The sequence below is a fragment of the Cyprinus carpio genome, chromosome A21, assembly GCF_018340385.1.
Source record: "Cyprinus carpio isolate SPL01 chromosome A21, ASM1834038v1, whole genome shotgun sequence".
In the NCBI taxonomy this organism is placed as follows: Eukaryota; Metazoa; Chordata; class Actinopteri; order Cypriniformes; family Cyprinidae; genus Cyprinus; species Cyprinus carpio.
In genome coordinates, this window is record NC_056592.1 from 1,851,119 (window position 1) to 1,867,871 (window position 16,753).

The 16,753-nt window shown below is 35.8% G+C and overlaps 1 protein-coding gene across 1 annotated transcript; it reads right to left on the reverse strand.

Annotated features, from left to right (window-relative positions):
- Positions 1 to 2,135: 2,135 nt before the first annotated feature.
- On the reverse strand, positions 2,136 to 15,873 carry LOC109090672. Its single transcript, XM_042711357.1, has 7 exons — positions 15,746 to 15,873; positions 13,289 to 13,387; positions 12,540 to 12,632; positions 3,876 to 3,895; positions 3,664 to 3,687; positions 3,231 to 3,251; positions 2,136 to 2,818 (listed from the first exon to the last, which is right to left on the reverse strand). The coding sequence occupies exons 4-7, from the start codon at positions 3,892 to 3,894 to the stop codon at positions 2,136 to 2,138; spliced, it is 747 nt and encodes a 248-aa protein (XP_042567291.1). The 5' UTR covers position 3,895; positions 12,540 to 12,632; positions 13,289 to 13,387; positions 15,746 to 15,873.
- Between the last annotated feature and the right edge of the window lie 880 nt (positions 15,874 to 16,753).

The following is a 16,753-nucleotide window of genomic DNA, read 5'->3' on the forward strand; positions in this document are numbered from 1 at the left end:
CTGTTTCTGTTTTGCTTTACTTCAATGTTAATTGTAATTTATTAATGTATTCAGCTAATAACTTTTGTTAAAGCACTGTAATTTTTGCTACAATTTCACGTCATTAAAAAATAAAAATACCTAATTGACATGTTGTTGTTGTTGTTTTTATGCAAAACTCTTAACAGACGCTACAAGATATTGTAGATATAGAGGCAGATAGAGGGATAAAAAAGAATATTCATAAATAATATATACAAATTATATAAATAATACTAATATTATGATATAAATATACTAATATTAATGAAAATAAACCATCATTAAAAAGGTTATTTATAACACCATTAAGGTTCTATATATAGTTCTATATACCATTTATTTTAACGCAAGAAGAACAAACATAAGTATAACATAAACAAGAAAACGTTTTAGGGCCGGGCAGAACACTCAACATAACACGGGACATCAAACGCCATGCTGGAGATGATCTTTCACAAAAACGCTCCCTCAGAACAGTCTCAGAGGCATTTAACTGTGTCAGGTGTGTCGGCCACGCCCCCTCCACCTGGCACCTAAAAATCACACACAACCAAACATATCGCCCAACATAGACTGGGACGTCACAATAGCACTTTCAAAGCAAGGTTCTTTATGGAACCCTATAAAAAGTGTTCTATTTAGCACCAAAAAGGGTTCTGCTGTTGTTACAAGCTGAAGAACCCTTTTCTGTTTTTGTTTAGAACCATTTTTCTTAAGAGTGTAGGGGAATTTACAGTTAAAACCCAAGGACCAGGTATGATGAATGAAGACCAGGAGTCAAGAGATGAAGTCAACTGAAGAAAAATTTACTGAAGAAAATAGTTTGCAGTTTCATCAGCAGAAATCAGCTTCAATACTCTCAAGGAGTTCGTAGGCCGCTCTGTGTACTTGCTCAAGACACCACGGATTCTACTCTAACAGAGGTTTCTAATTACGTCAAAGCACAGGTAGCACTTGGGCAGTCACAGTGACCCTGAGAGAATAAACAAAACCTAGTTACACATTCCAACTTCTCACTAAGGGAGAGAAAGTTATAAATATACATATTTTCAATGTCTACTCACTGGTGCATGGTAAATAATAATTGTATTCAATCAACTAAAAATCTATGAGGCTAAATGCTGATTAATAACTTGATCAATAATCACGGAAAAGGATAATTAAAATATTTTATGAAGGCCGTGATGAATCCAGGATTCCACTCCTTCAGTGTTCACTAGATCCAGGATTTCTCTGTTTCACTTCTCTCTCTCTCTGATCTCCAGCTGCTTCTCTCGTTCATCCAGATTTCTCTCTCTTTTATCCAATTCCTCGACTCCTCTATCCAGTTCTCTCTCTTTCTCACACAGCTCCTTTTTCTTTGACTTGTATTTCTTCCTCTCTCTGGAATATAGCACATTCTGATTGTTATTTGAACGGTAGAAACAGTTCTTTTGCTGCGGTCAGATTACTGTTTTTTATTTTCTTTGAGCTGTCCTTTTTTTTGTCTCTCTGAAGTTTAATTCTGTCATCTTTAAAGTGTCTCTCTTTGTCTTTGTAAATGATCATCTATTGTTTTAGCTTCTCCCTGTTTTAGCTTTTCACTGTTTTTGAGAGCAGCCAACTTTTTTTTTTTGTAAATGATCATCTCTTGTTTTAGCTTCTGTAAGTCCTCCTCCTCCTGGTTTTCACTGCTTTTGAGAGCATCCAACTCACTGCGTAGCTGTTTTTCTGTGTCTTCATGAATGATCATCTCTTGTTTTAGCTTCTCCTTCATCTGGTTTTCACTGCTTTTGAGAGCATCCAACTCACTGCGTAGCTGTTTTTCTCTGTCTTCATAACTCACTCACTCTCTTTTTTTAAATTCACATCCATCTTTTTATTACCCTCAAGTTCTCCAGCCAACTCACTGCGTAGCTGTTTTTCTTTGTCTTCATGAATGATCATCTCTTGTTTTAGCTTCCCCTCCTGGTTTTCACTGCTTTTGAGAGCATCCAACTCACTGCGTAGCTGTTTTTCTCTGTCTTTGGACTCAGCCAGTTTATTATGCTCATCCTTGATTCTTGTATCTTATTTGTTTACCAACTCTATAATATATTTATTCTCCTTTATCTTTTTTACTATTTTCAAATAAATTATTTTTCTGCCAATTCTATCCTCAGTTTATTCTCCTTTTTCTTATACTCCGCTTCAAAATAATTTTCAGCTATTCTGAAAATTTCCCAATTATTTGTGAAAAAATTGCTGCTTTTCCACTGTGTCATTGCCTCTTGTTTTTTAAATAACAGATTAAGATTTTCTTCAGTGCTCTGTAAGATGTGGTATCTGCCTCCACACATCTGCAAACAGGTGTTCTTTATTGGATCATCGTGCCTAGCCTCATCTATAAATAATACCATGCAGTAGTCCAAGACCTCCTTCCCGAACACATCACTGAGAGCTTTTAAAAGATAATACTCACTACCAGAGTTTTTCACATCTCTGTGTACTAACAGAAAGGCATTAGTTCCCGGAAACGACAGCAATTCAAAGTACTGCAGGTCATTTTTCAGAGATTTAACTCCATTGCTGAGAATGTAGTATGATTCCAAGTGTTCCAGCCAATATGATGGAGTTTTTAATACTGAAACCTCTCGTCCACAAACGTAAGCTGTTTTCGGCTTGAGTATTCCAAATTTAAATGCATCCCTGTTCTCTCTTTCTCCCAGGATTGTGCCACATGCTTTATCCATAAGATCATCATCACCTCCAAGCACCATAAACCTCAGCTGATCATTGGATCCTCTAGAGCAGCCAGCTTCATCTGTCAATGTTTTATCTGTTAAAAAGAGTAAAAAAAAACAAAGAAAAAAACTGCATGAAAAATTTAAATCTATGATTTATTTAGAGTGTATGTGTTCTTTACACTGCAGCTTTTGAAGTAGACAAGAGTGTTATCTGAACAGCATTTGAATTACATTTATACTTTGAATTATGTATGAATTATACTGAATAGCATTATATGTAAATTAACACTTCATTTGGTGGAATGGAAATCCTATATTCACTATTGTGTGTGTTTTATGTAAAGTGACCTGCAGGATCTTTTCTCTTTCTCTTTTGTTATTTAGTCAGATCATTGCACAAACAAATATTTTGGAATGCATCAATACTACTCTAAAATCCTACTTGAAAACCAATTAAGTTCTTAAACCAACTATCAAAATATACCTCCAAATTAGGCAACTTACCATCATTGTTCAAGAGAAGACCTGTAATAAGAAAATAAAACAGTGTGACAACAGCCGGATTTCTACATTTAACCCTAAAATTCATACACTGATTTATCTCCTAAAAAACACAAAATAAGTGCAATTAAACACACACACACACACACACACACACACACACACAAAAATATAAAATTACATAAAAAAAAAAACAAAAACACCAACAAACAAACACACACACAAACACACACACACATACATTAAATTATATAGTTATATTATTTATATTATATATTATTCTTACAAACATTTCTTATTTGTGTCTTTCTTGCATTTTGTAAACACTAAAATGTTCTATAAATAAATACATTATATACATGCATATATACATAAGTTAGAGTTAAGTAACTTTATTAATGTTACTTAATGCAAAAAATTTTGAAGGATAACTTACTCTTTTCAGTCTCGTCTCTTTGACCTTTCAAATACGAAAATGCAAGTTATTTAATATCATACTGGCATTTGTCATTATATAGGCCATAATCACCAGATTATTGTGCTTGACAGAAGTGAATTCATCAGTAGAATTCACTGCAGGACACATTTACTTCCTCAAAGCAAGATCAAAAGTCAGAGTAAATAATGTAGAAAGTTGAATTTACTGACCTTTTTGTCTCCTGGCCATACTGCAGAGAATGAACAAAACATGAAATGAAGCAATAAAATATCAACTGTTTGGAAAATCTCAAAATAAAAACATTTTGGGCATGAAAGGATCTTCTGAAAAATAAAAGCCTGTTTTGAAAGTGAAAGAAGCGAAAGCCTGGGGCAAGTTCAAGCTCAAACTGATGCGCAACATTTTGCTATGGTTTCCGGTTTAAACGACATGTTTCCTGCAAACGGTATGCAACAGGGTTTGAGATATGTTTTCTCTTGTTTGGTGGGTATGTCAAAAATGTCAGCCCAATCAGCAGCAACATGTAGCCTATTTAAATCATGTGGTATTAAAGAGACAGCTTGCACAATGTAATCAACATCAAAATAAATTCTCAAGAGCAAGTATATTGTTTGCACGTTTATTTACATTAAAGGAGACATATTATGCCCCTTTTTACAATATGAAATATAAGTCTCTGGTGTCCCCAGAATGTGTCTGTGATGTTTCAGCTCAAAATACCCCACAGCACAGATCATTTATTATATCATTTTGAAAATGCCTATTTTGAGTGGAAGCAGAAACACTCTGTTTTTCGGGCCTGTCTCTTTAATTGCAAATGAGCTGCTGTCCCTTTTTTTTTTCTCGATTTTAATGTATTAAGATGCGGAACAGTGGTATCTCTTATTCTCTTTATGACCACATCAAAAGGGATAATTTTCAGACGTGCACTTCAACTTCACCTCAGCGTCAGGCGTGAGTCAAACGAATGCGGAAAAGCTACAGCAGCCAAATGAGATTAAGTAAAACAACTGTGAACTGCGGTCTGATGAGATGTTGTTAGACTATTTTTTATGCTTAACAACACATAACTGTATTTTCATTATAGTAAGGGTAGGTTTAGGGTTGGGTTAGGTGTACGCGTTAATAAAGCATAATCTGATGGGTAGCATTTTTGTTGTCGCATTGTGCTACCTTCTGTTTCAATGGGAGGTAGCAAAATCTGACAGGGTAGCACAAATCGTCAGAACACCAGGCAATGAAAGGGCAGACAAGCTAGCAAAAAAGGCAACCAAAACAGAAAATGTTGAAATTAATATTAAATTATATAAATCTAAGGGAAAGGGCATAGTGTGGAATGAAATGATGGACAAATGGCAGCAGCAATTGCATAAAGAAACAAAATACAGGCATTTATATTCTATACAAAACAGAGTGGGTGTATCAGAAGATAATGTTATGAGCAGGAAATAACAAGTCATTTTAAGCAGAATAAGAATGGGGCATGGCAACCTTAAAGGGGTCATCAGATGCCCATTTTCAACTAGTTTATATGATTCTTTAGGGTCTTAATGAAAAGTCTAACATACTTTGGTTAAAATTTCTCAATGGTAGTATTAAAAACACCCTTTTTACCCTGTCAAAAACAGCTCTGTTTTCAGCACGCGGTTCTAGTCCATGTTGCTTTAAATGCTAATGATCTCTGTTAACCTCGCCCTTCTCTTCCGTGGGTGACCAGCCGTTCTCATGATACTGTTTACTTTAGCCATGGAACTTGCTAACTAGCACGTTATTAGGAAAGGCAATTTGCAAAGATACATAAAAAAACCCTTATACTCACTTCTACTGTAGATGAAGCTGGATCACCAATGATTTGCATGAAAATAGATGCATTTATGCAGATCGGGGATCAGCGCATTTACTTCAAAACGAAAGTAACGTTAATCCTCTGGGTCTTCAGTGGTTCAGATGTCAGGAGTAAATGACGACTGCTATATTCATTATTACATCCAACAGCAAAACACCTCAGTCGCTTAATCTGAGACATTCTTGTCTTCCCCTGCACTGGAGTCGACACAATGGCGGACTGATTACAGTCACTCAGGATGGGTCAAAGGTAAGACACCAGCCCAGTCTGTACTGAAACGCTACTGTCAATCAGCTATCGTGGGAGGGGCCTGTACAGAACTATGTCATTCTGACAGGAATCTCAGAACAGCCTGATTTGAGAAACGGAATTTTAAAATAGGGATTTAAAAAAAAAAACACTGAGTGGATTTTTATCATTATGGGGTTGCATGAGTGCGTGTGGCATGGACAGCTTACACATCTGGAAAGGCACCATCAATGCTGAAAGGTATATCCAAGTTCTAGAACAACATATACTCCCATCCAGACATCGTCTCTTTCAGGGAAGACCTTGCATTTCCAACATGACAATGTCAGACCACATACTGCATCAATTACAACATCATGGCTGCGTAGAAGAAGGATCCGGGTACTGAAATGGCCAGCCTGCAGTCCAGATCTTTCACCCACAGAAAACATTTGGAGCATCATAAAGAGGAAGATGCAACAAAGAAGACCTAAGACAGTTGAACAACTAGAAGCCTGTATTAGACAAGAATGGGACAACATTCCTATTCCTAAACTTGAGCAACTTGTCTCCTCAGTCCCCAGACGTTTGCAGACTGTTATAAAAAGAAGAGGGGATGCCACACAGTGGTAAACATGGCCTTGTCCCAACTTTTTTGAGATGTGTTGATGCCATTTAATTTAAAATCAACTTATTTTCCCTTAAAAAGATTCATTTTCTCAGTTTAAACATTTGATGTCATCTGTTTTGTATTCTGAATAAAATATTGAAATTTGAAACTTCCACATCATTGCATTCTGTTTTTATTCACAATTTGTACATTGTCCCAACTTTTTTGGAATCAGGTTTGTAATATGAATGAGCTACTGTTAACAATATTTCATCTTACTGTATCATGTTTTACAAGTATTAATCTTATCAAGTGCATAACCCTATAAAGTGCATAGCAATTTCTTGCTTTCTTTTTTTTTGATACATATAGGTGTTACGGGGCGAACGAGACGAGAGAGGCTTGGATCAATTTTCAAAGCTTTATGTAAAAACGTGGACAAAACAGGCGAGGGTCAGACAATGGCAAACAGGTATACTGAGGGCAAGACACAAGAGTAGTCCAGAGAACGGGTGTGGTCAATCTCCGGTTGGACAATGTCCTAATGGGGTAATCCAAAGGGTTAATCCGAAACACAGGCGATGGTCTAGGCGAGGGGTAAACAGTATCCGAACAGGGCGAGACGAGAGGGGAAATCCAAGACAGGCGATATAATTTAGGGCAGGCAGAGATCATACAGAAACGAGATACACAGGCTAGGATCAAGACACGAATGAACAGGATATAACTAGACTTTGACTAAGAATACTTGGAATGGCTCCGTAATGTAGCTATCACTTGGAGAGCAATAAACACTAGACAATACTCAGCAGTTTGAGAAGGATCTGAGTGAGTGTAATACAAGCTGCATCCCAATTCAAAGACTGCGTCTTCTGAAGGCTGCATTAGAAGGCCGATTGCGGCATGATGAAGGCTGCCGCAATTCTAACGTGACTTCATATGGCCCTCCATTTCTCCAGCAAATGAAGGATACATACATTCGAGCCTATCCTATCCCACAATTCATAGCGCACCGGTGGCGACGGGACTTTTATTCAAACAAAATAGTGGGTGATGGTTCTGTTGGTGGCTGACAAATACACTTAGAAATGTAAGTATTATGTTTTAATTTACTAAAATAGCTAGTGAAACAAATGTTAAAACTCAGGGGTCTTAAAATATGTGATCAGATTAATTTGTTAGCTGGTATGAGGCAAAAGTTCTTGCATTTATTAAATTGAGGGCTGAATTTGATAATTCCTGTACTTGAGACAAAAACTCAGCCTTTGTGGATCGGAGGTAAGGCATCAACCATCTGTAATATTTACACTAGGACCTCTTGTGTTCAATTCAAGCCCTCACCCATATATAATGCCCACAACAATAAGACAAGTAGACCTATAAGGCTACTTAATAATCAGATTAAGTCTTTCACTTGTATTTTTATTTTATTTCATTTTTTATTTTTATTTTATTATTTATTTATTTTGTTGCAAGATATGTCCACAGATGTTTTAGGCAAACTTGATGATCCAGGAATATGATTTCTGAAGTATTATGCATGTCCTGCTGTCATATTTTCTAACCTTAAGATTGCAGCCCTGTCTTAATAATTTACTTTCCTTTTTCTATTCTTTTAGGACAGTTCTGGAGAAAATAAAAATTAAAAAAATGGAGTTATTACTTTTTAATTTAAGTTATTTGTAAATTAAGCAAAGTAATTTCTGTGCATTGTTTTAGTTAAAACTTGTAAATAAAAGACAAGAAGTAGTTCTGGAAATTGTACATCCGAAAATGTACGGGCTGCCATAGAGAGCCTGGTACACCTCTGCCAGCGGGACATCATCTGGGATAGACTCCAGAGTGTTTAAGTGCACATTTCCACTGTCCAGCAGTGAGGTTCAGGTCTATCCTGCAGTACAGGGATCTGATCTGATTTAAGGAAATGAGGAAGGGACTAATTGTGTAGAGCTATAGTACTTGGTGGTTGCTTTAGTAAAGTACTTTCAGTAACTTTTCAGCGCATTGAGGAAAAAATGCATGCATTTAAAACCTTAAGTAAAAGTTTTATCCTTCATACTGTAATGTACTAAAAAATAGCCTATGTATTCTGCAAAAAAGACTTCATATATGATGGTCTTGCATTAATATTACTGCTGCACTACAGTGTACTGTATGTTGCATTTTAAATATATGTTGTTACATTTAAAATATTTTATATAGGCCTACTGTTGGGCAGTTTAATGTACAACAGTGCATGATATTGTGAAGCACAGTGTTTTTGTATTGTAGCTGTCCTGTGAGAAAAAAAGACAAACAAAAAACATATATGGCAGCTCTCTTCTCGCACCATTGCTACGCGGCAGGAGCTGCAATCAGGAACCCTTGCTGGCTCAATCAGGAAATCCTGCGAAGGTTAGACTTTGAGCATCCTTCGAAGGATGCATTCTGGCCCTGTGTTCCATTCGGAAGGGCTCATCCCTATGCCCTAATCCCTTCAAAGGGTTTACCCTCCGGAGTGAGAGCTTCACAGTGGTTCTCAACCACATTCCTGGAGGACCCACAACACTGCACATTTTGCATGTCTCTTTTGTCTGACACACCCATTTCAAGTCTGTGAGTCTCTACTAATGAGCAGGTGACCTGAATCAGGTGTGTTTGATTAAGGATTGCAAAATGTGAGACAGGGCTGCAAAAACTGTGCAGCCTGGAGTACGCATTCCAAGGGAACTCAAGGCAAAATGTGGTTCCTGTCTCCTGAGATGCCTTCATCTGGCCGAGAACCATAGTGTATCCTTCGCTGCCTTTGATATCCCACAATCCTGGCGTTCCATTCTGTGACAGTTACTTTTTCTTGAAGTGCCTGACTTGAAGTGCCCTTCTGCGTCATCATCACGTGCCCACATGGAGGCGCGTCATCATCAGAATCAGAATCAGAATGAGCTTTATTGCGGGGTATGTTTACACATACGAGGAATTTGTTTTAGTGACAGAAGCTCCACAGTGCAACAGAATGACAGTGACAAGACAGTACACATAATAATAATAATAATAATAATATAAAAATATACAAAATAGACAATGTATAAAAATGCAAAAACAAAATATATAATATAGACAATTATGTACAGGTATGATATGTGCAAATTCTAAATGTAAATAAGTATGTGTGTTGAATAAATAATGTATAATAGTTTTGTGTGTTCCATGTCCATGTGCAAAGGATCTGCGCAAAGGATCATGGGAGACCAAAGTGTCCATCAGTTGTACCCTTCGAAATCCCTCATTTTGAAGGGCCCTTTGAAGTGGCCAGTTTTGAGCACTTTGGTTTGGAATGACCCTTCAATAATGCCACAATTATAGTTTTCACTCCGAAGTGCACTTCAGAGGGCGATATATCCCGTTTGGAATGCACCGCCAGACACAGATACTGTGTGTGTGATTGGTTATAGCTGTGTGCAATCAGTGCAGTGGATGATGGGAAATGTAGTCCGTGGTGATGTGTAACAGTCTGTGTAGTGAGAGAGTCAATATGATGGACGAGTGACCTCTGGTGGAGATCTTACGGAAGTCCATGGACAGAATTCGTAATAATAGGTAAGCAAAAATGTTAAACAGAAGCAGCATCAAACAATTTTCACAGAAAACACCACTATATGCATAATAAAACACAGTAATCACACTAAAACAGTGTAAATAAATTTTTTTAACTATTTTTTATGTAAACATCAAATAGGTTAGTAACCAGTGTTGGGCAAGTTACTCTGAAAATGTACTCAAAATACTGATTACTGATTACCCCTTTTAACGCTTAATCAGTGTTCAAAAAGGATAACCTTTTTGGTGTTTGGGTTCTGATAGACCCCAAACTTTTAAAGAGCGATTGCATAAGGAAATATACATTTTTTTATATAGAAATATATATATATATATATATATATATATATATATATATATATATATATATTTATTTATATTTACTTCTCAACTATACATTTATGAAGTTTTTAACCTATTTACTTTTTTAAATTTTTTTTTTTTTTTTTTTTTTTTTAAATAAAATGATTTTTTAAAGAAAAAATCACATAAATGTCGATCTACATTAAATCTAAATTGTTTTTTGGACATTGCTCTATGTGTTAGGGATACTATACTGTCATCTACAGGTTTGTGAAAAAACTTTAGAAATTATAATTAAAGAAAGAAAGTGCAATGACCACATACATCCAACAGAGGTCCATATATAGGGACTCATTTCATTTTCACTTAATTTTTCTTGACGCTTCAACTTCTCCTCACAACTTTACGTGAATTACAACTTTATGTTACTTTTGTGAATATATATTTAAACATTCTGAAATACATAAAAAAAATCTGTATTTTTGTCAAAGTTAAAATTTGTTGTTGTTGTCTGATATATTTTGAATTATCTGCTTTTGCAAATTATTATACATACATTTATACATACCTTTTCCCTCTCTTTCTCTCTCTCTGTGTGTGTGTTGTGTGTGTGTGTGTGTGTGTGAGTGAGGGAACATGCTTGTTCATGCTCAGATTTATGCCAGTTTAGTTGATTTTATTTGCCAATTTCTATAAAAATGCTCTCTGTTGCAGTCACATACATTTGTGTGTGTTTGTTTGTGTGTGTGTTTGTGTGTGTGTGTGTGTGTGTGTGTGCGTGTGTGTGTGTGTTTATGCTCTAGGACCAGACTTTGATTTAAATGTTTTTTTTTTTTTTTTTTGATTTATGCCAGTTTTGTTTATTTTATTCGCCATTTTGTGTAAAAATGCTCTCTGTTGCAGTCACATACATGTGTGTGTGTGTGTGTGTGTGTGGGTGGGTGGGTGGGTGGTGTGTGTGTTTGTGTATGAGATGGAAAGTTCGTTCCACTTTTTATTTATGCTCCAGGACCAGACCTTGGTTTATATGTAGAAATTTTCAGATTTATAATGGATTACTTTTTTTTTTTTTTTTTTGACAAACAAAATGAAAAAAGTATTCATTTATGGAGTAATCTTTATGGTAATCTTTATGGAGATTTCATTTTTACACACCTTTAGAACAACCAAATCAAGCCCAGTTTTTTGTGCATGTTTAGATAGATTATTTAGGAAAAGTCAAGGAGTTTCATGCCCCTGAGATGAAGGTAACACTTTTAAAAAAAGACTGATTAAAAACTGATTAAGGGTTAAAAGTAATCACGTTACTGTTCTGATTACTTTATTTCAAAAGTAATTAGTAATTAGTTACATTACTAGTTACTTTACTTTTTTTCTCCATGAAATTTATGAAATCCCAGCATACGCGCGCCCGATAAATAGTTGATATTAAAGCGTCAACATTCACAGAACAGTTATTTTTAACTAAAGCAAGCAGCTGCTGCATGGTTTGGCAGAATGCCAGCAAAGAGCGCTGCATTTATAATCTCAAAAAGACATCTCAGTTCATCATAATCTCACAAATCTCTGTTATAACACAATAAATATATGCATAATGAATATTTCATAATGTCTACAATTCGATTCGTGAGCACGCAAATTTCAGCACTGCATTGCTCAACGCTGCACGTGTTATAACCTAAATAGAAACTCTGCATACACTTGCGCCTGTTAATCGTTTATATTTTATATTGGTTCATGTTGCTTTTGTGCAATCGATGAATAACAGTTTATTTGTTTTAGATATCTTATGTTTAGATATTTCTATTTTGCGGGAGTTCCGTGAATCATTTTATTATCCCGCACACACACGAGTGTCTACCCGCTCGAAGCAGCACTCGCCCAATCTGTCTTCTCCCGCGCTGTACTCTGTTGCTTTGCGTGTCGCGGGAGCAGGTCTCTGATCCACTGGCACTTGATTCGACAGAGTGTGTGCTATATCCTGAATCAATATATTAAACAAGACCAGGCAGATCATTATCTTTGGAAGATCATAGAGACAGTATGTGTAACAAGACCAGGCAGATCATTTATTTAATATGATAAATAGATCTTGTGAACCAAGATATAAAAAGATCTAAACTCCACTAAACTTGTGAAACGTTGTATTTTGTTATAAGAGTTTATAAAGATCTGGTGATCCCTGTTAGTAATTGTGAATGAACATAATATCATGCAAGAAAAGAAAAAAATCAGTCTTTGTCTAACAATAAAGTTATATATCATATCATATATATCAACTGATTAATCAATTGATCATTTGTACTCAACCTTCACTGGAAAAATGGAAAATCCTTCAACGTGCTCCGGTGTAATCGTGGTCTGTTCAGGGAGTAGCTGGAGGTTTGTCCTCACTTTCAGACACTGATGAAAATAGACAGACAGACTATTTAGATACAATAACTTTTTTTTTTCTTCCAGGAACATTAGTTGTAACAGGAGTGTTGTGAAACATTACTTTTAAATGTAATTCTACATTAAACTGTTACATTCAAATGTGACTCTTACACTTAAACACTTTCCCACTCTCTCTTTCAACTTTCTTTCAATTTTTTTTTTTAAATTAATTAAAAAGTAAAGAACTGAAAGCAAAGTGGATCAAGAGAGGGGAAAACCTTTAGATTTAGTAGCAAACAACGGATCTCATGCAGATATTTGCCCAACTCATGCATTGCTTAGGTCTGTGTGACAAAGCTCTGGGGAAGAGAGAGGTTTTCAATTGATTTTATCAGTCAGTCAATAAATGAAACTAAAACAAAATTTGATGATGTGGTGTGTGTTACTTGTAATGTGTTGCTTGCAACGAGTAAAGGTGTAGTTTAAATGTATGTTGGATTTATTTTAATGGTCTCCATTGTGCAGAGTTGTGATTTGATAACATTCAGTATCTTTTCACTGGAGGCCCAGTGTGTGATCTGCCATCAAAAGTGAAAGTTTAGTGTATCCTATGAACTTATAATTATTTCATGATCCTCTATCATTATGTCTACTGAAATGTGCATTGATAAAATAATTCTTACTTTTAGGAGGCATTAATTCTTTGCTGTTACGTCGCACAGGTTTCAGTGCTTCAGTCGGCATCTCTTGTGTTTCTCTGAAACACTTCATTGAAGATTTGTCTGTCAGTTGTGTTCCATCCACATAGAGAAAACAGGAAAACACATATTGTCTCATTAACTCATCAAATCACTTTATTTGCGATCTATGCACTAAATTGTGTTTCTCTTCTAAACTTGATTTCTTTGCTTTTGATTAATAAAATTATCTTAAATGTGCTTAATGTACTAGATTAAATTATTCAGGTTGAATGTGACCCAATCAAGTATTCAAAAATTATTTTTACTGAAACTGTAGTTCCCAGCATGCTTTGCTTGGGACTTAAAGAGGATAGTAAAACAGTTATGTGTTAATTAAATGTTATTTTATATGTTTTTGAGTAAGATGAAAAGAGGGAAAACTTGATAGTGTTTAATATTCAAATAGATAGTAAAGTTTGTAGACAAACTTTAAGATGGCTTGAAAAAGCCTAGCCAGAAAGTCTGAAGTTAAAAGCTTACAGTTTGAGGGTTTTCAGTTTTAACTAATTTGAAGTAGTTTTGAAGTTTTGAAGGCAATAAAATCTATCAGAAAAATAGATAGACAGATATATTAATAGATGAGAAATAGTAAACTAGCATGTCGCTAACATGATTAACAAGTAACTACCTTGTTTGCTGGCATGATTAGCAAGTGACTAGCTTGTTGCTAGCATGACTAGCAAGTGACTAGCATGTCATTAGCATGATTAACAAAGTTACTAGCATGTTGTTAACATGTTGCTAGTATTAATAGCAAATGACTAGCATGTTGTTAGCATGATTAGCAAATGACTAGCATGTTGCTACCATCATTAACATGTTTCTATCATGTTTCTAGCATGATTAGCAATTGACGAACATGTTTCTACATTCATTAGCATGTTTCTAGCATGATTCCAGCATGATTAACAAGTGACTAGCATGTAGCTAGCATGTTTCCAGCATGATTAGCAAGTGACTTGCATGTTGTTAGCATGATTAACAAAGATAATAGCATGTCATTAGCATATTTCTAGCATGTTGCTAGCATGAATAGCAAGTGACTAGCATGTCGCTAGCATGATTAACAAAGTTACTAGCATGTTGCTAGCATGACTAACAAGTGACCAGCACGTCACTAGCATATTTCCAGCATGATTGGCAAGTGACTAGCATGTTCCTAGCATGACTAGCAAGTGACTGGCATGTCATTAGCATGATTAACAAAGTTACTAGCATGTCGTTAGCATGTTTCTAGCATGTTATTAGCATTATTAACAAGTGACTAGCATGTTGCTAGTAACTAGCATGTCATTAACATGATTAGCAAGTTACTAGCATGTTGCTAGCATGTTTCCAGCATGATTAGAAAGTGACTAACATGTCATTCGCATGATTAGCAAGTGATTAGCATTTCTCTGGCATGTTATTAGCATGATTAATAAATCATTAGCATGTCGTTAACAAGTTAATAGCATGTCTCTAACATTATTAGCAAGTGACTAGCATGTCACTAGCATGATTAACAAATGACTAGCATGTTTCTAGCATTACTAGCAAGTGACTAACTACCAAGTGACTAACATGTCATTAGCATGATTAGCAAGTAACTAACTAACATGTCATTAGCATGATTAGCAAGTAACTACAAGTGACTAGCAAGTTGCTAGCATGACTACTAAGTGACTAACATGTCATTAGCATGATTAGCAAGTAACTAGCATGTCGCTAGCATGTTTCCATCATTAACATGTTTCTACTAGCATGTTGCTAGCATGATTAACAAGTTACTAGCATGTTGTTAGCATGATTAATAAGTTACTAGCATGTCGCTACCATTTCTCTAGCCTGATTACCAATTTACTAGCATGTTGTTAACATGTTTCTTTGCTAATCCAGCTAAAACCAGATATGGTGTTGCTATGCGGTTGCTAGGGTACCCGGGGAGGTTGCTAAGGTATTGCTATACGGTTGCTAGGGTACCCAGGGCGGTTGCTAAGGTGTTGCTATGCGGTTGCTAAGGTACCAGGGTTGGTTGCTAGGTTGGTTTGGATAGTTGCTAGAGTGTTGCTATGAAGATAGATAGATAGATAGATAGATAGATAGATAGATAGATAGATACATAGATAGATAGATAGATAGATAGATAGATAGATGAATTTTAAATTGTTTAGTAAAAAAAAAATACAAAGAAAGTCAGACTAATTGAGTCTAATGGGCTTCAGTGTGTTTCGGTTTGAATTTTGACAGTTGGAGTTTGACGGAATGTTTTTATGATTTTTAATCTTCATTTTTATGAAAACCGTAAGTCCAATCAGTTAGAAAAGATATAGCAACTAACTTCAGATCAGTCTGAAGATCTGGGATGAGTTTGGAGTCTGTAGAGTTAAAGCTTTTTTTCAGTGTATAGTGCCATCTCACCTGAGCTTATGTCCGGTCCGTCTTCTGCTTCTGCTGCCGCTGGCAATTCATGACGTACTTGACAATCATCCATTTCTTTTTCTCTTATATCCTGTTTGCGCTCTCTAATATCCAGCCCCCCCATTTTATTCATCTTTATCTCCTCTTTAATATCTGGTTCCATCTCTTTTCTCTCCATTTCTGTATGTCTCATGTCTGGGTCCATCTCTCTTTTCTTCAGTTCTATCTCTCTTCCATCCAGTTCCATTGCTCTTTTCTCAATTTCTCTCTCTTTAATATCGGGTTCAATCACTCTTTTCTCAGGTTGTCTCACTCTAATATCTGGATCCATTGCTGTTTTCTCCTGTTCTTTCTCTATAATATCTTGTTCCATCTCTCCTTTCCCCAGTTTATCACATGTGCACATAAAACAGCACATCAGTGTTCTCTGCAGGTCCATCAGTCTTTTATCCAGTTCTGTTTCTCTTTGCTTCAGTTCTTTCTCTCTTCTCACCAGGTCTCTCTCTCTCTAATATCAGGTTCCATTTATCTTCTATCTGGTTCCATGGCTGTTTTGTTCAGTTCTCTCTCCGGCTCCATCTTTCTTGCCTCAGATTGAGCTCTTGCATGCAACTGTATGATGCGACATTAAAATAGTATTTTTTTCAAGCTTTTTTATACTTTGCTTCTCACAGATTCTTTTAGATTTACATTTATTTATTCATTGGAAAAATATCATGCTTTTATCCAAAGTCACTTCAAAGTATATATTCATCTCTGTGTGTTCGCGGGAATAGACATCGTCACTGAACCCGTGACCTTGTGTAATGCCCTATTTGAGCTAAAGGAAGGCAAATATATTTCCACATTCTTTGGAAATATATAGCTTAATTTTTATATCTTTGTCACGCTACTGTGCCGGAAGGAACACGGAGTCGAGAATAATCGAGAGAGAGATATTAATCCAACACAGGGGTAAATCCAACATGGAAACAGGAGAGAGACACACGTACTGACTACCAGACAAAA

Bases quoted from the DNA above. Each gene is read 5' to 3' on its own strand.
- LOC109090672 (XM_042711357.1), bottom strand. The intron at 3,252-3,663 runs GTAAGTTATCCT...TTCTTATTACAG, and splicing joins AAGAGACGAGACTGAAAAGA to GTCTTCTCTTGAACAATGAT. The intron at 2,819-3,230 runs GTAAGTTGCCTA...TCTTTTTAACAG, and splicing joins TCTTCTCTTGAACAATGATG to ATAAAACATTGACAGATGAA.